This window comes from Myotis davidii, unplaced genomic scaffold (genome assembly GCF_000327345.1).
Source record: "Myotis davidii unplaced genomic scaffold, ASM32734v1 scaffold450, whole genome shotgun sequence".
Classification (NCBI taxonomy): domain Eukaryota; kingdom Metazoa; phylum Chordata; class Mammalia; order Chiroptera; family Vespertilionidae; genus Myotis; species Myotis davidii.
In genome coordinates, this window is record NW_006282385.1 from 1,936,184 (window position 1) to 1,957,122 (window position 20,939).

Sequence of the window (20,939 nt, forward strand, 5' to 3'; positions counted from 1 at the left end):
TGGGTCTCGAGAAAAAAAAGTATCAAGCTTTTATTCATACTGATTTTTATCGCATTCTTTTAAAATTTCTGTTTGCATATGTTTATTATGTACAGTATAATGGAATGAGTGTGTGATCAATATATGACTGGGCATCCATGAGGCACTTGTCTTTTTAGTGATCAGGGTAAAGATGGTTTAGGTCACTAACAGAACTCTCTTTCCCCAGACTGCCGTTTTGCGCTCCCTCACCAGAGCTAACTCCAGCATGCTCAAAAGGAAACAGAGCTCCAGGGTGGAGGCCCAGCCTGTGACTGACTTTGGTCCTGATGAATCTTTGTCAGACAACGCTGACATACTCTGGATTAACAAGCCAGTAAGTGTCTTCTTTGAAGTATGGAGTAGCACATGCTGACTTAAAGGAAATTTGATTCATATATTCAAAGATCGTGTACCCTTTGGCTTTGAAATGTGTGTTTGAGCTGCAGTTGACTATGGATGAGTCTAGGAGCCTGGAAGTTAAGAACAAATGAGATGAATAACGAGGTTCCTCTCTGAGTTACTCACATAGGAAGGTATGTGAGTACCTCTGCTCTCTTGCTCTGTGTGTGCTGTCCTGTCCTCACTGTCACCAGGTGTGGAGATAATACCACTTCACAGGCTGATCCAAAGCTGACGTCCCACATGAGTGACCTCTTCTACCAAGCTTTCATTACTTAGAGTTCTCAACGTGCATGAATCTGTGAGGAGATAATCAAATGTTTGGAATTAAAGGTCTCCTTCTGAGTTGCAAGTTTTGAGTAAAAGTAAAGGTTAATTAGATAGTGCATAGTATCTCTGAATAACTTTGTCACCTTCTCTGTCTAATTAAGCTGGTGGGAACTTGAGGGGGAGATCTGTATCACTGTGTATTAGCCAGGCGAACAGCCAGAGTTAAGGTGGAATGGCATGTCCATGGGTCTTGGAAACTGAGCTCTACAAGCCAGGATAGGATCAGCTTCATTATTTGTCAGAAATTTTGCTGGGCTCAGAGGATGCAAAAGTGGAAACAACACAGTTCTGATTCACTACGTTGCAGTCTGATATGCATAACATATATGTTACCTATATACAATACACATTTATACTTACATGCAAATATAAAATAGGATAAGTGGAAGTTGAAGTAAGGAAGTAAACTGTTACTCTCTCAGTGCTTGCCTGTCCCTTGAACATGATCAAGATCATCAGCTATGGTCTCCCTGACGTTTCTAGTCTTTCTCCATCTCACTCACCCTCCAGACCTCTTCCCCAGTCTCCTCACATTTCCTCTCATGTTTTCATTTATGTTCACATAACCCATCTGCTTTATGATCATTGAAACATCATTTATCCACATTGCAAATAAAATGCTTTAATTTATATTCAAGGCTCTGTATATTCTGCCTCTAACTTGTCCAGCAACTGCCCTTTCCTAGATCGATACCCTGTCCACTTGAGCCACATCAGTGACTTCCGGTAATCTCACAGTTTCCTGCCCAGAGGCCCTTTCCTTGCAACTCTGATGAGTCAAGTCCCCCTCATTAACGAAGTCCGTTTCAGATGTCACCTGTGCCCCATCCACTCTGAAAAGTTCCTCGTTTGACCTGCACCACAGACAGAATGAACCTCTTTCTGTTCCACTAATTTTATATTTGTACTGGTGGCCCGTTGCACGAAGATTCGCGCTATAGGCCTTCCTTCCTCTGGCTGCCGGCACCGGTTTTCCTCCGGCACCCAGGACCCAGGCCTTTGGTTTCCACTCTGGCTGCTCCTAGCTCCTCTTTTTTTTCTCCCCAGCTCCTTGAGTGGAGCCCAGGGCAGACTGGAAGCCTGGGTTGCCCCCGGTGACCCAGGTCACCAGCCACTCCTTGAGCGGAGTCCAGGGCCGGCGGGAAGCTTGGCTTCCTCCGTCTCCCAAGCTTCCTGTTCATTCCAGTTCCGTGGCTGCCGCCATCTTCAGTCTTCAGTCTTTGCTCCGCGCCTGCTTATGCAAATCAACTGCCATCTTTGTTGGGTTAATTTGCATAGTCGCTCTGATTGGCTGGTGGGTGTAGTGGAGTGGCAGAGTGATGGTTAATTTGCATGTTTCTCATTTATTAGTGTAGATATAAGTATACATTTATATTGTGTATAAATAAAATATATAGGTTATGCACATCAGACTGCAAAGTAGTGATGAGTCAGAACCTTCTTATTTCCATTTATTGTCCTCTGCATAATTTCTGACACACAGTAAGTCTTCCATTTGTGTTGAAATAATTGAACAGAATAGAGAATAGAGTCCACCACATACAGAGCTTTCTGAGAACTTCTAACAAAGGTAGTATTAGAGATGTAGCCTTGTAAACACTAACTAAAATAATTAATACTTAACTAGAATTCATACTTTACATTTGAAACAGATTTGTTGTGGAGGAACCCTTCTTTTCGAGCTCTTTTGTGTAATTAGTTCGTTTGTGTTGGAGCTAAATTCACACACTGATGTTTACTGAAGCAGTTCCTAATTGCATGAAAAGTACATCAATCAGCAGTGACTTATATGGTATGACATTAGTGGCATTACATCTTCATGCAAATATTATAACTGCCAGATTAATATTAAAACCCACCCACCAGCCTACAAGTGTCTGAATCTTTTCAAACTTCTGACAGTCTTTTCTATTTTTTCATCTTGGGTGCTTGCCAGCTTGCATAGATGCAGGGCCTACCTACTACACAAAGCAGCTTTTGTTCAAGGGGAATATAATATTAAAAGGTTAACAAATAACATTTAAATTATATTGAAGAATTGTCTACTAATTAATTAAATAGTAATACTAACTGGGTTTGGCATAAAGGTACAACCAATATGTTTTATCTCAGGTATTGTTTTTATAATAAAATAGTGTATGTGAGTAATTGTATATCCTACACATATGCACAGGTATACACACATAAACACACACATGCATACACACATTTATCTTAACTAATTAACTTATTTATTAAATTTATCGGGGTACAGGTTTCAAGTGTACAACTCAGTAAAACATCATCTGCACACTGTATCACCTCAAGCATACTCTCTGTCCCCAACCCCCTCTCTGCCTACCTCCACCTAGCCCCACCCCGTTTTCCCTCTCCCTATCACCACACTGTTCTCTGTGTTTTTTTGTGTTATATACCTACCGCTTTTTGCTTAATCCTTTTACCTTCTTTGATCCAGTCTCCCAGCCCCCTCTCCTCTGACAGCTGTCAGTCTGTTCCCTGTATGCATGCCTATGTTTCTATTTTGTTAGTTTATTTTGTTCATTAGATACTATATAAAAGCAAGATAATGTGGTGTTTGTCTTTCTCTGACTGACTTATTTCACTCAGCAGAACACCCTCTAGGTCCAGTGATGGCGAACCTTTTCAGCTCGGCATGTCAGCATTGTGAAAAGCCCTAATTTAACTCTGGTCTGTGTTTCTGTCTGACAGGTGTGAGGTGATATATCATTATGGTTTTAATTTGCATCTCTCTGATAATTAGTGACATGGAGCATTTGTTCATGCCTATTGGCCATCTCTATGTTCCCTTTGGAGAAGTGCCTATTCAGGTCTTTTGCCCATTTGTTCATGTCTATTGGCCATCTCTATGTTCCCCTTGGAGAAGTGCCTATTCAGGTCTTTTGCCCATTTTTAATTGGATTATTTGTCTTCCTGGTGTTGAGTTGTATAAGTACTTTAAATATTTTGGATATTAACCCCTTATGAGATGTATTATTGGCAAATATGTTTTCCTTACAGTGGGTTCCCTTCTCATTTTATTGATAGTTTCTTTTGCTGTGCAGAACCCTTTTAGTTTGATGTAGTCCAATTTGTTTGTTTTTTCCTTTGTTTCCCTTGCCCAAGGAGACATATCAGAACAAATACTGCTATGCGAAATGTCTGAGATGTTACTGCCTATGTTTTCTTCTCATACTTTTATGGTTTCCACACATTTATCTTTTTAATTCCTACTTCTCTATGTTGGGCTTAAGGAAAATCTTCACACAGCATATACACTGCTAGAATGAATTACACAGAAACCTATTTTTTGGAATTTTGGAAAAGATAACTTGGCTAAATTTGTATAATTTTCCTAAATAAAGAGGAAGGTCCATTTATTATCTTTTGAAAATGTAGGCTGATATCAGATTTTAAAATATATTTTTAAGAATGGTACATCTAAGATACATATGGAAAGAAAACCCTATACATGGGCAGAGTTATGCATCATCTCATTTTAAAAAGCATTTGTGATTTGTGCTAGATACCAATAAACATAATATGATCTCTATTCTATGTTTTAAACATTAAAAAGTTTAAAAGTAACAGTACATCCATATGAATAAGTTTCCAGTATCGTAAGTTTCCATATGAATAAGTTACTAACATTTTAATTGGATCACAATCACCCTGTATTGAGGCCTGAGCAATGTCACAGCTAGATTTTGGCTCTTATTAATGCATGACCACAGAAAGATTTCTTAATCTTCCTGAGTCTTAGTGTATTGATGTGAAAATTAGGCTGACTTGAGAATTAACTTATGTAAAATATGTGAAATATTTTATATGCACTTAACAGACATTGGTTTTCTTTTTCATACTGGTGAAATATTTCAATCTCAATATTATGTTTTCCAAATGCTGTGGTTCATAATGCAAGTTTAAGATACCATTTCATGATGTCAAATAATAACTTTGGACTATTTTGCAGTGGGTTCACTCTTTGCTGCGCATCTGTGCCATCATCAGCGTCATCTCTGTCTGTATGAACACACCCATGACGTTCGAACACTATCCTCCTCTTCAGTATGTGACCTTTACTCTGGATACTTTATTGATGTTTCTATACACAGCAGAGATGATTGCCAAAATGCACATCCGGGGGATTGTCAAGGTGAGCCTTCCCCTGTTACTTAAGCTAAAAACAAAAATGCATTGAAAATCTAAATCACTGTATTAATTTCAGTAAAGTGAAACATCTCTTTATTTCATCTATATTGAAGTCTTTTAAAATAGGGTTTCACTCTATTGATTGATAAAACTATGATGTATAAGAATATTTAAAAACTGAAATAAATTGTGTAAGGCGCTAAGTCTTGGAATATCTGGGAAGGAGCTAGGTGGCCTTTCCACCAGCTCCATGAAGGCCGAGTTGAGTCTATAATGCCACCTATGAGTGACTGAGCCCCAAACAAGGCACCTATTAATTTATGAATGCTGAATAATGTTATGTGATAAATATTATAGGCTGATAACATTCAGCATGATGTCATTAACTTGAAGCATTTTGAAGATATAAAGGGGTATAAAGAAAGGACTTGAAGTGGAAAGGAATTCCAGGACTATAGAAAAATATGTAGCATGAAGTGGGAAACAAATGGGAAACAAAAAATAAGTAAATAAAAGAAAAAGCAAAGGAAGGGCCTAGCCGGTTGAGTATTGACCTATGAAACAGGAGATTATGGCTCAATTCCTGGTCAGGGTACTTGTCTGGGTTGCAGGTTTGATCTCCGGTAGGGGGTATGCAGAAGGCAGCCAATCAATGATTCTTTCTCATCATTGATGTTTCTATCTCTCTCTTCCCCTGCCTTTCTCTCTGAAATCAATAAAAAATATATTTTTAAAAAATAGAAAAGAAATTTGTTTCATGGGATATCTCTTCCTTCGGTAATGTTAACCTTCATAGAGGTTAAATAAGTGGATGGCACAGTTTCATACGTATTTCACACTGTACAATCAGATGCACCTAATAGAAGAGATGAAGGACAGGAGTGAGGTGGGAAGCTCATTTACAGATGCATTTATTAACCACCCCAGTGCCTCTGTCAAAGAGTTTGTTACTGCCTGACTTTCCTCCTTTGATTTTATTGTCATAGTGGGCTTTACAGAAATAAATGAAAAAGAGCCCTAAGTATTTTGGAGTTTGTATCAGTTTCCTAGTTTGTAGTAATTAATGACTACAACCTCAGTGGCTTGAAACAATAGAAATGTATTGTCTCACAGTCCTGGAGGCCACAGTTCAAAACAAGGTGTCAGTAGGCCTTGATCTCTCTGAAGGTTCTGGGAAAAAGCCTTTCTTTGCCTCTTCCTAGCTTTTGGTGATTCCTGGTAATTCTTGGAATTCCTTAGCTTATCAATGCATCATTCCAATCTCAACTCCTGTCTTCACATGGCCTTCTTTTTGTGTGCCTCTGTGGGCCTTCTCTTATTTTAAGGACACCAGTAATTGGATTTAGGGCCCCCACTAATCTAGTATGACCTCCTCTTAACTAGTTACATCTTCAAAATACCTTATCCTATATAATAAAAGACTAATATACAAATCGACTGAATGGTGGAACAACCAGTTGCTATGATGCACATTGACCACCAGGGGGCAGGCGCTCCCACAGGGGGAGCGCCGCTCAGCCAGAAGCCCTGAGCCAGGCTCACAGCTGGCGAGCTCAGTGGCAGTGGCGGGAGCCTCTCCTGCTTCCATAGCAGTGTTAAGGATGTCCGACTGCTGGCTTAGGCCTGCTCCCCCACTATCAGTGGGACATCCCTCAAGGGCTCCCAGACTGTGAGAGGGCACAGGCTGGGCTGAGAGACCTACTCCCTCTCCCCTCCCAGAATGCACGAATTTAGTGCACCAGGCCTCTAGTCCTATATAATAAAGAACTACTATGCTAATTAGACTGAACAGCAGAACAGCCATCCAGACGACCTTCCAGATGAAGCTGGGGCTGCAAGGGCTGAGCCCCTTGCACGAATTTTGTGCATTAGGCCTCTAGTTTTTAAATAAGGTTGTATACTAATGGTTTCAATGGACATGGAGTTTAGGGGGACACTCTTCACCTCACTACACAATTAGTTTCAGCTAGCCATTTGAATGGCCAGTTGGTTGTAAGTAGCTTTGAAAAAGTTCTTTTGAAGTTTGTTGGGTGACTCTAGAAAATTGGGGTAGTAATACAAAAGAAAAAAATTCAATTCAGTATAGGACTTAACTTCAAAGGAACCACGAAAGCCACAACAAACCTCATGCAATTACCAAGAAACCAGTAAACTCAGAGACTCCCCAAAAGGCAGTCATGAGCGCTGTAAGAATAGGCCCCAGGAAATGCTGTGTGGCTATGAGTTGTGATACATAATCCACTGCAATCATGTTGATTTATGGGAGCAGTGGGCTTCCACAATGCCTCAATCAATGGATTTCAGCACGATTCCAACATTGTCTGGGTCTTCCACAAGTAGTAGGCTGGTTATTCTAAGCATTAGGTTTAGGTATGGCCAAGTTTCAAAAATTGGTAGCTAAACCAGGACTTTAGCTTGGGGGAAATTTGTTCTGGTGAAAGTGCTAATGATATCTTTTAAGTGACTATAAGTTTACTCTCCAGCATAGCCTAGTCTTATTTTGAATTCTTGGACTCCCCAGAGGACCTTGAATGACCTTAGTCTTGTGTGTGTTGGTCACTCAGGCAGTGGCAGTCTCTGAATGTTCTGGGTGGGGCATTTTGGGATTGAAATACCATGTGTGGACTCACATGAGATTCTAACTTGAATGAACAAAGGCATGACATTTTCCTAGAATAAAAGTCTGTTTCTTAAGTTATTTAATAAATTAAGACTTGGATTTCACATCATGAAAATGACAGTAGGCATTGCTTTAGTTGTCATAGTCAATGATAAAAGAGCAGAGACAGACTTGACACATAAATTATATGTTCATTCCAAGTGAGCAGAACACTGAATGAGCAGAGGTTTTAATAGTTTAAATATTAGAAGCCGAAGCATTTGTTCAAAAGAAAAAACTTGATTTATGACCAGGTTGTTTTCGAAGTGCTATAAATGAGCCATTTTCAGTATTTTCTGGTGTTCTTCAACATTTGGATAAGTTATTTACTAAAACTGAATTTTGATTTATTTTCAATCTGTAAGACTTAAAAATTAAAAATTAACGTTAGATATAATTTTTCTATTTTCCATTCTGGTCTGATTGGATTAAATACAAAACTAATGCAGATTTTAACAAGATGGTATTGCTAACATTATCTTGAAATAACCAGCACAGCTTCATATCTCATTAAAACTGGTATTCAATGTTTAAATGCTGGCTGAGATTTTGGTCAAATATGGTTAAATATGAGGTCTTGAACCAGCTTGAAATGTATCATCTCATTGAATTTTCACCATTATGGCCTTCCCCCAAATGTTATAACTTTATTGATATCTTTTTTGTACCACATACTTCTAGTAACATGAATGTTAACACAGATGAAAGAGTACATTGACTTGAGATTACATGCTTGTATTTAAAAGTTAGCTTACTTTCTCAAAAGTGGGATTGCTGGATCATAAAGTAGTTCTATTTTTAATTTTTAGGAAGCTCCATATTCTTTCCTGTAGTGGCTGTACCAATTTACATTCTCACCAACAGCATTCAAGGGTACCTCTTTCTCTACATTCTTACCACGACTTAACATCTTTTGTTTAACAGGTGTGAGGTGGTATTTCATTTTTTTTTTTTAATTTGCCTGATGATTAGTGAAGTTGAGCATATACTTTTCATTTACTTGTTGGTCATTTGTATGTCTTCTTTTGAATAATCTATTTAGGTCTTTTGGCCTTTTTAAAAATTGGGGTATTTATTGATTGATAGTTTCATATTGAGTTATATATGTATATCAAATTGTCAAGTTGTGCATTTTAAATATATACAGTTGTCAACTTACAGTAAAACTGAGAAAAAACTTACACTTTTAGTCAGATTTATTTTTAGCAAAAAATTCATTTGTCAAAGCCAATTTAAATGCTATTGGCTTTGTATCTTTGTATCTGTGAATTTGTTTTGGTTTCATAATTGCATGAGAAATAATGTACACGTGTCGATATTTAAGTTACAACACAATAAAATACATTATCTCACAGAGGGGCTCTTTTTTTTAGTGGACCTCATTTTACCCAAGATTGCGTTACTGTGCTTTTATCAGTTAATCTTGGTCTAAGTTTTAAACCTTTATTTAACACCTGTCTACTAAAAAACATTTTTTGAGATATTTCTATGCTTTTCTACCTTAATTCAGTTGTCAGCAGCACTATTTTTTACTTCTCACTCAATTTTTTGCCTCTTTACCCAGAATGATTTGCAGATATGTACTTTGTTTGTTCACTTATATGACTTATACTTTTATATATATACTAGAAGTCCAGTGCGCGAAATTGCGCAGCCCTGCCCACCTGCGCCAGTCTTTGGTCGTTATGGCATTAGGGCCACTGGGTTTTTATATTATAGATAGCAACATTATGAATATATAGGTGTACATTATTCTATTTATGCATCAGGTTACTCTTAACATGTTTCACATTGTTTGGGACAGAGCTGTGTATTTTAAATGTTCAAATGGTAAACATTTATTACACAGGGGTGGGCAAAAGCAGGTCTATAGTTATTTGTAGGGGAAATAATACAATAATCAATATATAAAAATACAAGATTAAACTGTTTTGCATACTCACAACTGTAAACCTACTTTTGTGCACCCTTATACACTGATTTTCAACTAAAATATCTTAAACAGTAAGATTTAGTTATTAAGCAAGCAACTCCAGTATGCCATATGTCTTCGGTGCGGAAGCATATAAGTGAGTCAATGTACACATATGTTGGAGATTTGGGAAATGCTGCTTTTCTATTTTTGGAAGAATTTTTTCATGCATGAACTATATTAGTCCATAATAAAATATTTATAGAAGCAAGTCAGTGTATTGCCCAACCAGCATTTTAGAAAGTCTTTAAAATTATAACCAGCTTGTTTTGGCAATGTTATGGTACATATAAAATTCATACCTAATGCTTAAAGTAATGTGACCTAATAATGCCTAGTTTATAAAATTATCTGCAGCAAACCAAACCTAGAAGCTTTATTTTTCAAAACAAAAGTTCTGAAGTTGTGGCTTTCAAGTATTGCCCACTAATGTTTTGACCTAGTGGTTCGCCACATATATTAAACTATAAATTTAAATATTAGACATTAAGATTTTAATTTATTTAGGTTATAACTATAATATAAATATAAGAGAGAGTTATCATCTTAAACCCAACTATAATTTCCAATCATTCGGTAAACATTGATTGAGCACTTAGATAATCTTGTAAGTGCCCCAGGAGGAGGGACAAAAGAGAGCCGAGCCCGTCTTCAGAGAAAGCCTGGACCACTGTGGGAACTGGCTTGTGAAGCACATGCAGGTACTTCTCATTTTCTGCATGCAATCTGTTCCTGAAATTATGTTGGATCATATGTTTTCAGAAAACATAAAAAGAATACAGGAAGAACCTGTATTCCATTCTTTTAAATGGGCAATCGAATGCATTACAGCAACCCCAACCAATGTCTCCAAATATCACTAAATTGCTTTCTAATGTAGATAACTATCCACCTGCTTATGTCTTTGTAATAACCAGCATTTAAACACCCATCGCTCAATTATCAGTACTTATTCAAGTCAGTAGTGGATGTTTTGTACGCACCCTACCAAAACAGCAACGTGTGCTCTTAAATAAATAGGCAGAGAAATAGTGTTAAAGTACTATCTATGGTATTTCATTGAATCTATGAGGTCATCAGTCATCAATTGTAAGATAAAGCATCACTTCACTTGTCCTTAAGAAAGAAAAAATGCTGCTAATTACACCTTGATGGTAGACTGTAAGATTGTAATTGATGCATCAATTATAAGATGCATTCTAAATTCAGAAATGTTAAATTGTGTTTGGAGGAGGATGGAGTATGTCTTTAAATCGGTGAAATGTGAGCAAACTGACTGGGATTGGTAGATTCAAATCTTGAGTCCCGTGAACGGCTGTATATCAAGGGAAAAATGAGGAAGAGGAAAGTAGTGATGCACTTCACACTTATCCACTGATAAGTAGATAAACAAGCCAGACAAGATGTAGACCAAAAGCACGACAGATCTTTACCTGTATTTGGCACACCATATCTCTTGCAGGGTTCATGGACAATGTAAATGTTTCCACTGGCACCTGTGCAGTTTCCTTAGAGTGAATCTAGATACGTAGTGATTTAGGGACAACTGTTTTTGCAACTATAAATAGTTGTTATTTGTATAATGAGAATTCAGACAGTGAGAGAGAAACCTTTAGTGTTTTGTGAAAATGCTATAATTGTGGGTAAAAGGGGGGATGTGAGGAGAGAGCACAAAAAATAATGAAAAATTCTGTTTGGAGAATATCATACAAGTCTTGAAGAAAGAGAAATGTGAAGGATGAATCACTGCGGTCCATGACACAGGCGATGGGGCATGGAAGTAACGAATTTCACAGAGAGAGAAAAGGAATCCTCCGAGACACAACAGCATGGAACAGCCTGGTGCTTTGGAGACATCTGAGTAGTCAGGGGTAGCAGATGGGGGTGCACAGGGAGCAGCTGGAGAGGATTCTATGAAGGCAGGCCTGGCTGCACCGTGCAGAGCTGGCATGCCCTGCAAAGAGCTCAGACTTCATCCCGTGGTCAGTGAAGATGCATGGGGGATTCAAACCTGAGAGTGACAAGATTGGATTTGTATTTGAGAAGTTCGCTATGGAGGTAACATGCTTGATGCAAAACAGAAGAGAAAAATTGAAGCTTCTGTCAAGAAATATCTTTAACAATTTTTGTTAAAAGGGATGTATTTTTTTTAAGGATTTCACATATTATAATGTTTCTCAAGCTTTAAGGTACCCTCCAAGTAATTCCCACTCTCCAATAATTTTTTTCTAAGTACCTCCCCAACTGATTCCTGCTCTGAGAAGCATTCTAGCTCCCTAAATCCCTTAGAGAGGCAAAAATAAACCATTTGGAAGATATATGTTTGGGATGCTGCACAGCATCGGATGTGTTGCAGACTGTGAATTTTTCAAACAATTCTGTTTGTCTGTTTTTCATCTGGCAAGAGACCTAGGTAAAAGTCACATGCACCCACTGAGCACTGTTGAAGTAATAAATAATAATGCTAAGACGCAGTGACAGATGGGCCCTGGGAACTCAGAACCATAAATCATTCGCTCATGAAACTGTACCAGTGCATATCGTTTTGTAAACTGCAAACTACTCTCTATACATGTCCTCAGGTGAATGTGCTTGTTTCTCTGCTTGTTAAATACTTGCACGGCAGTTTAAGTTCCTCTCTTATACTGTATAATTGGCAGCCTTTGAGTGTTTGCCTTTATAAAAATTGACAGTCAGCTCTTGAATAACTCATCTCCCAGCACCAGCATGCTGATTTTTGCCCATTGCTCAAACACTCTCTGCCCTCCATTTTCTGTTAATACAACCAATAAATTAAAACCTTTCTTTCCTATTTGAGGTGTTAAAAATTCTAGAGTACCACTGGGCATTCATGTATGTTATTCTGATTGCATATTTTGGAAGCAGGTAGAAAGAACAATTTATTATTTGCAAATATTATAACTTCAGGCACTAATACAGTAGGATTTTAAAAGGATCTGGACCTAATTTTAAATGGAATCATAGCAACCTTTAACCAGTTATGGTTGAGTCCTTAAACATGCAAATTGAAAGAAGAGTAAATTTGATGAATATGTCAGACACAAAATGTAATATGAGCTTATATTTCACAGAACCGGCTTTAAAAGTCTGTATTCTATTTATTAAAAAGATATTTTAGACTTACGGAGCCTTAGTAATTATGTATAATGTTTAATACAATCTCAATTTTAAATCAGTCACATTTACAATTACCATATAATGCACAAATTATATAAACATGACCTAATCCCTATTTGCATGGCATGACCCTCTGCTTATTCACACTATAACCCAGGAAATTTTTAAAAGTTATCTCATAATTCTATATGTGATCTTTCATGATCACGTAGGAAAAGGGGCTTAATTTTAAGATGCTACCTTGAAAGGAAGTATAAAAATCTTTTTCTTTCTGCCAAGAGTTTCAATTAATGAATGGATGAATGGGTGCCTTCATGAAGCACACGAATTGACTCTTTACTGTATGCATTGTAATCTACAGAACCTCTTTAAGACATGTTTCATGTGCTTACCTAATAATTCATTTAACATGTGTCGTATGTCACATGCTGTGCTAGGTGCTGGGAATAGCTTCTGAAATTGTTCAAAGTTTCAAGGTGCTACTAATTTTCAGAACAGACTGAAACATTTACCATGGAGGGTAGACTTTTTAAAAAATGCAATGCAAAAAATACGTTTAGAGAAGATTTAGGTAGGAAACCCAAACTTCATAGTTGTATATGATAAGTTGAAATGATTAAGAGATAAATAATTAAATCATCAAATGGGGATTTCAAAGGACTGTTCTGTAAATTACACAATAATTACATTATTTATATACATGAGTTGCCAGTTGTTACATGATGTGTAAATTAAAGCATTGATCTTATATGCTGTGGTCAGATAAGAGTCTAGAGGTAAAAATTGGTGCCGACTTGGGAGACTTTTTAGGAAGACAAATAATGAACACTAAAGGGCAAAAGGTTATATATAAAAAAAGATGGGGGAAATCTGAGTGTTCTTGGTCTTTGTATTCCCGGACTCTAACACTGCTTATTAAAGTTTTTTTATAAATATTGAATGACTCTTGGGAACATGAACCCCAAAATAATATGGAAATTATATGCTCAGTGGATTATTTCACATATTTTACCAAAAAAATAAGAAGCCAGTCCTATTTGACCCAGTGTGTGGTGGTCTTGTTGGCTACAGGTACATGCCACTATGAATATCTGGAAAGTCTAAAGCAGAAAACACTCTAAACAAAGCAACTGAAATCACTTCCTAACTTAAAAATAGTTTTCTATGTTGTATAGCAGAAGTTTTGCTAAGTCAGTTTTCTTGTGTTTTTTAAAATCTTTATTGTTGAGATTACTATAGATGTCCCTCTTTTTCCCCTGCTCCCCATAGCTCCCCTCCACCCAGTACCCACCCCACCCCAGGCATTTGCTACCCTATTGTCTTTGTCTATGGGTAATGCATACATGCATATAAGAGCTTTGTCTAAACTCTTCCCATCCCCCAATGGCTCCTTGCCTCTGAGAATCATCAGTCTGTTCCATTTCCATCCCCCTGATTCTATTCCATTCATCAGTTTAGTCTGTTCATCAGATTTTTTATTCATTTATTTTTAGATTCAGTTGTTGATAGATATGTATTTGTTGCCAATTTGTTGTTCATATTTTTTTAAATATATTTTATTGATTTTTTACAGAGAGTAAGGAAGAGTGATAGAGAGTTAGAAACATCAATGAGAGAGAAACATTGATCAGCTGCCTCCTGCACATTGTAAGTAACTAACTGCTTTTCTTTTGCTGCTTTTAAGATTCTCTCTTTGTCTTTTGTCCTTGGCATTTTAATTATGATGTGTCTTGGTGTGGGTCTCCAGGGATGTGCAAAGTCAGCCACTGCCCGGGGCCACCCAGCAGGAGCTACAGAGAGATCTGCAGATTCCTTCTCTTTGTATAGGGTTGGGAAGTGTCCAGATGAGGCTCAGCTGTGAAGCAAGGCAGGCTTATGCTGGTGTGGGTCTTGAGCCTTTTATTGATAGGTTTGGGACTCCCTGACCCAGCTGCAACTTGTTTGACAGGTTTTAGCCTGAGAAAGGATAGGCCATTCATATGCAAAAGCAGCTGCACACAGCTTGAGTGGGGTTATAAATTGGGTGGGGTGGGGGTCTCAGAATCTCCAGGGCTGAGCAAACAGAAATGGCTGCCAGTCAACCCTACAACGAGGTCCCAGAACAGGAACAATGACTGCTGTGAACACCTCCATCTAAAAGAAAGCCACCCCGAGTTCCTGCACTGATGCCAGACAGGCTAATTTCTCCTAGTATGTGTCTGGGTCACCCAGAGCCTTGCCAGCACTGGAGCTCAGAAGAGGTGGGAGCTTGTAAATTCAGTTCGTGGTTCAGGCCTTCTAAGAGGAGCAGCTGGGTCACCAGCATCCTATGTGTCACTGAGTCCCAGGCCCACTGGTTTTTATCAGCCCATAGTTCTTACTGCTAATAGGGACTTCTTTTCCCAGCTCTGGAACCCTGGGCTGGGCATCTGGTGTGGGGCTGGGACCCCTTGCTCCTCTGGGCAGCCTCCGTAGAGGCAATCTCCCTCCCAATTAAAAAAGGCGATTAAAAAGCGGCACACATGGGTGCCTGATCAGCCTGCTCCTCACCTCTGCACCTCCTACCAGTCTCTGTGTGCTTCCTCCTTTACTTCTCTAGTTGTAAGACTTCCATTCAGCCAGCTTTCAAGGTTCTGGATGATGGTTGTTCTATATTTTAGTTGTAATTTTGATGTGGTTGTGGGAGTCAGTGAGTACAGGCGTTTGCCTTCGCTGACATCTTGGTTCTTTAAGCCAGTTTTCATATCAAGAGGTGATTTGAAATTAGAATGTGCTTGCATGCTTTGTTTTACTCAGGATCCCTACCATGGTGTCTGAAATGTTTTAAAATGATCTGTCCTAGAGATCAACCAAAGGACTTGTATGCATGCATATAAGCCTAACCAGTGGACACAGACAACAGGGGGATGAGAGCATGAGTGGGTGTTGGGGGGTAATAGGGGGATAAGGACACATATGTAATACCTTAATCAATAAAGAAATTTAAAAAAATAAATAAAATAAATAAAAACTGGAAAAAAATAATCTGTCCTTTTATATAGTTGGGTCAGATTTACAACATCAATTTCCTTAGCAAACAGATTTATATAGTAACTATGAAGTAAAAACTCAGCCAATTATCTTATTGATAGCTTTCCTTTCTTAATTTGCAAGGCCCACATTTTTCAAATTGAACTTTATTTGTGGCAACTAACAAACTGATGTTTGTTAAATCTAAAATGTTCACCTTTAAAAAATTTAATTTTGAAAAATCCGTTTAAAAAATGGAATACATGGTCATTAATCAAGAGATATGTATGGATAGACTGTGAAAACTATATCTCTCTTGGACCCTTCCATTCCCATCCCAAGAAAAAAATCACTATTTATCCTCACTTTTTACATTTTAAATAATCCTCAATATATTGGAATCTCTCAGCTTCTATCTTATTGAATATAATTCATTATTAAAGCAGATTATGAGCAATAAAAGAGGTTAATTGTAGTGACACTACATATGACATTTTTCAATGACAAAAAATAAGTAAAATAATACAGTTGAGAAAAAATACCACATAAACTCATTATTTTGAGTGCCTGTGCACACAAGGATCTATAATTACTCTGTTTCCTTCATAACATTTACTTTCAATTGTTCCTATTTTAAAACAGTTCTCTGTTGAGTCCCATAAAATTTCACTTTTCATTTTTGGATGTCTTTGTAGTTTTTAAACAATCACTACTATGCCTCGTTCTTAAAATGAAGATCAAGCGATATATTTCTCTCTCTTTTTGCCTAACATACAAGTAAATAACCATTTGTTTAATAAAAGTTAATTTGAAATATACACTTTTATTTTTCTGCATAACATTTACTGTATAATTTTCATTTTTTAAAAATTAACTGTGAATGTAAGTTACATAAGAACAGGAGTTTATTTTTTTTCACTCCTTTATCATCAATGCCTTGAGCATTGCCTAGTGCAGTGATGGCGAAACTTTTGAGCTCAGCGTGTCAGCATTTTGAAAAACCCTAACTTAACTCTGGTGCCGTGTCACATATGGAAATTTTTTGATATTTGCAAACATAGTAAAACAAAGATTTATATTTTGATATTTATTTTATGTATTTAAATTCCATTTAACAAAGAAAAATCACCCAAAAAAATGAGTTCATAGGTTCGCCATCACTGGCCTAGTGCATAGAAGTGTTCTATACATGGAGTGAAGGAATCGAATGAATGAATGAATGAATGAATGAACAAATAAAAAATTGGTTTATGTATTAAATAATTCAAGGGAATCTTCAAAGCACAACTTTAATTTGTATTCCATTATTTTTTGGATGTTAATAAAAATTAAGCTCAGAGAAAATTATATGTAGATTATAATTAATTTATATTTTAGTTAGTTGTGTAATATACAAGGCAACTATGATGCCTATGGTAATAGATGCCTTGTGAGGTTCTGAAGACAGATATAATATTCTTAAATTATTTCATGTGTGTGTTTGTGTGTATATAGCCACCAGCACCCTGAAATGCAGTTGTTCTCTTCCTCGGGTTTAAATCATCACACAATGATCAAAGCACGTAATTTAATAGGGTCATTGCCTTCCTAGTTACCCAGACCCCAAGCCTCAGAGTTTGCTTTCATATCTTTTTTTGTGTCTTCTTAATACACACCACGTTTGGTTGATTCTCTTGCCACTGATAAAATTACTTGTGCATTCATTTGGGAACTAGCATTGTTTTCTCTGAACTCTCCATAAAATTAATCTTATCTCTCCAACCATATTTTTAGCTTTATTATAAGTTATTTGCCTATGTATTAGCTAGTTGTGTACATAACTGTTTTTCTACACAAAATTGGGGTGTGTGTGTGTGTGAGTGATTATATAGCTCCCTGAGTAAAGTCATTATGCATCCTCTTATGTAAAATAGGTGTTCACCCAGTGTCCACTGCATTTGTCATTTATCATACCATTAGTTTTGCAAACAGCATAAAATACTTCTGGAAACTTCCCGGGGTAACTTTGATAACCTATTTGTTACTAACGGTGGAAGGTTCTGAAAATTATTTAATTTTTTAAAATATCCTGCAATATATCTTACCATTTTATTAAAAATCTTAGAAGTATGTCCCTGTTTTTATTTTCTGTGTGGATGCACTCATGGCAGTAATGACAGATATGACGGAATTCAGACTAGAGTTTCATGGATTCTGCAGAAGGAATGACTTAGTAGGACGTTCTCAAGAAAGCAAAGGCCTTTCTATTCAAGGCTTTCAATTCTGTCTTCATGGGGTTTGTTGTTTTATTATTCCAAAGGAAAATTTTTCTAAAATTTCAGTTTTTTAAATAATAAGAATCCTAATGTCAGAGTAGATTCACTATTCAAAAATGAAAGCAGTATGTCTTGTGTATCATTCTTTAACATGTGTAATCCCAATTAAAGACAGTATATATTTTCTTTGAAAATGAAGACAAATTTCTTCTTCTTCTCTTTTAATTTAGCTTGAGGTGAAGTTCTGGTCAATAATCTACAGATGGTTGTTGATCCCCAGGTTTAAAAGCCTTTTCACTGACCATTGTGTGCTTTTTAGGAAGACAGTTTAGGACCAAGCTGCCTATTGAGTAGAATGGCCTTTGGTTCCTTAAATGATAGAATTTGTGTGGCTAAGAGAAAAAGTTGTGATGTTTTCCCTTTGCATACATTTAAATTTTTAATACAAATGTCTGCAGTTACTTGTGTTTTATAAATTAAATTATTATCCTCATACATAGTGTCATTTAAAGTGCTAAAGGTATTCTTTTTGAAAATCTGCTTAATTATAATATAAAAATTGTGGGTAGGTTTTACTGAATTAACACTTGTCTATTCCCTCCACAGATACTTTTTTGAAATTATTCCTTTTGCCTGATAACATCATGTGAAATTTATTTTTAGGGGGATACTGCCTACTTAAAAGATCGCTGGTGTGTTTTTGATGGAATTATGGTCTTATTCCTTTGGGTTTCACTGGTGTTGCAGGTAATTAAAAACTTTTAAATTATAAGTGAGTAGTTTCCAAAGTTTGCATTGAAAATCTAACTAGATATATAAAAGCATGTATATAAAATGCCACTGTATACTTTTCTACAACATTATGTTATTTTTTAAAATTTATAAATAAAAAGCCTAACATTGTAGTAATTGTCAGTCACATTTGTGAATTAATTCTCAATAAGAAATGAAAATCAATAGTATAAGAAATTGCTTTTTATTGAACAGGTATACAAATATATTCATGAAAAGAAAGGAAAGAACATGGGGTGAGATTTCAGTATTTGTGGAATAAAAAGAAACGGGGTACATATATTTAAAAGTTCTAAAGGAGGAATTTTGTTGGAAAATGGTAGAACTCATTCCCATACATTCAATCAGTCTTAATTTTGCATTTAACTAAAGTAACTATAATCTTCATGAAAATATTCAGAAAAAATAAATTCACAGTTCATTCTGCAAACTTATCCTAGTGCTTATTGATAAGCCGTCTTTGTTTTTACAAAGCTCACCTCTCTAACAGCCTAATTTATCCTGCATAGTAATGTGTTCTTTTCCATTTAATAACTATTGTATGATTGACAAACATTTTCCAATTATTATTTCACCTCTTAGTAAATGGTACATTTTTTCACATTTTCTAATAATACTTTTAATCCTGTCTCCATTATTTCATTTTTTAAATATTCAAAAAGTTTCACCAAAGAACATGCTTAGTTAGGAAGACTTAGCACACTTTTTCTACTATATTCTCAGTTGGCACTTGTTTTTGTAATAAAACCTGTGCCTTGATGAAGTATCCAAGATTAAGAAAATGAAGAAGATTGATGGCACTTTCATTAGCTTATGATTTGTTTCTCCTAAGAGAGCGGTAGCTTCTAGAGGTACTCAAAAGAAAATTGATTTCAGTAGAAAAAAATGTAGGGCAAAGTTTAGGGAACAGGATGCACCTCCTGATGCTGTTTGTATATGTCACCACTACAAACCATGCTAAGAGAAAGTCTAAACTTGTTTATTCACCTTTAAATTTACAGGTATTTGAAATTGCTGATATAGTTGATCAGATGTCACCTTGGGGCATGTTGCGGATCCCAAGGCCACTAATTATGATCCGAGCATTCCGAATTTATTTCCGATTTGAATTACCAAGGACCAGAATTACAAATATTTTAAAGTAAGCACTACTTTCACATAAGTTAAGGGGAGGAAGTTTATGACTTTTTAAAAATAAGTTTTACCTATTTTATGTTTTTTTCCCCCTAGGCGATCGGGAGAACAAATATGGAGTGTTTCAATTTTCTTACTTTTCTTTCTGCTTCTTTATGGAATTTTAGGAGTTCAAATGTTTGGAACATTTACCTATCACTGTGTGGTAAATGACACAAGACGAGGGTAAGTTTATCTCCCAACTGCATTTTAATCTAGGTGATTAACAAGGATATTTTTGCAATTCTCATGATAAAAACCTCGGTAAAATTTTTAGAAGTTTTTATGTGTTCTCTCTTCTATATCCTCTGCTTCCTTGAAATTGTTTTGTCCAATTCTTAACACATGTATTCAAGACAAGCCAAACTGAAAAATCTAACCCCTTGGGAAAGTAGATTAAGCAAATTTATTTTTTAAAATATATTTTTATTGTTTTCAGAGAAGAAGGGAGAGGGAGAGAAAGAAAAACATCAATGATGAGAGAATCATTGATCAGCTGCCTCCTGCACGCCCCGTACTGGGGATCAGCCCTGCAACCTGGGCATGTGCCTGGACTGGGAATAGAATCATGACTTCCTGGTTCATAGGTCAACGTTTAACCATGAGCCATATGGCCCAGCTGGATTAAGCAAATTTAAGGAATACACTTAGAAATTTTCCCCAGTGTGGCAGAATTCCATCAGAGTAAAGTAAGAAGGGGATGAAAAATGGTATAACTACTTTGAAAAACAGTTGGCTAGTTTCTTAAAAATTGAACGTACACCTACCATATATCCCATTCATTCCATTCTAAACAAATTGTAGTTATATCCACATAACACTATTTAGCAATAGGTAGTATGAGATATTGTTATAAACAATACCTTGGATGAATCTCAAAATAATTATGCTGAGTGAATGAAGCCAGATGAAAAAGATCGCACATTCTGTGGTTTCATTTATATAAAACTAGTAGCCCAGTGCAAGAAATTCGTGCACTGGGGTCGGGGGGCAGGGAAGGGCCCCTCAGTCTGGCCTTCACCCTCTCCAATCTGAGACCCCTTGAGGAATGTCCAACTACCTG

The 20,939-nt window shown here is 36.6% G+C and overlaps 1 protein-coding gene across 1 annotated transcript in view; it reads left to right on the plus strand.

Annotated features, from left to right (window-relative positions):
* The first annotated feature begins 209 nt into the window (after positions 1–209).
* The window catches only part of NALCN (sodium leak channel, non-selective), a 295,705-nt gene continuing 274,975 nt past the window's right edge, over positions 210–20,939 (plus strand). Inside the window, exons 1-5 of the mRNA XM_015559118.1 lie at positions 210–355; positions 4,721–4,903; positions 18,575–18,658; positions 19,705–19,844; positions 19,934–20,062. Of these exons, the coding sequence (XP_015414604.1) occupies positions 248–355; positions 4,721–4,903; positions 18,575–18,658; positions 19,705–19,844; positions 19,934–20,062 (644 nt within the window). The 5' untranslated portion in view covers positions 210–247. The remainder of the gene's footprint in view (positions 356–4,720; positions 4,904–18,574; positions 18,659–19,704; positions 19,845–19,933; positions 20,063–20,939) is intronic.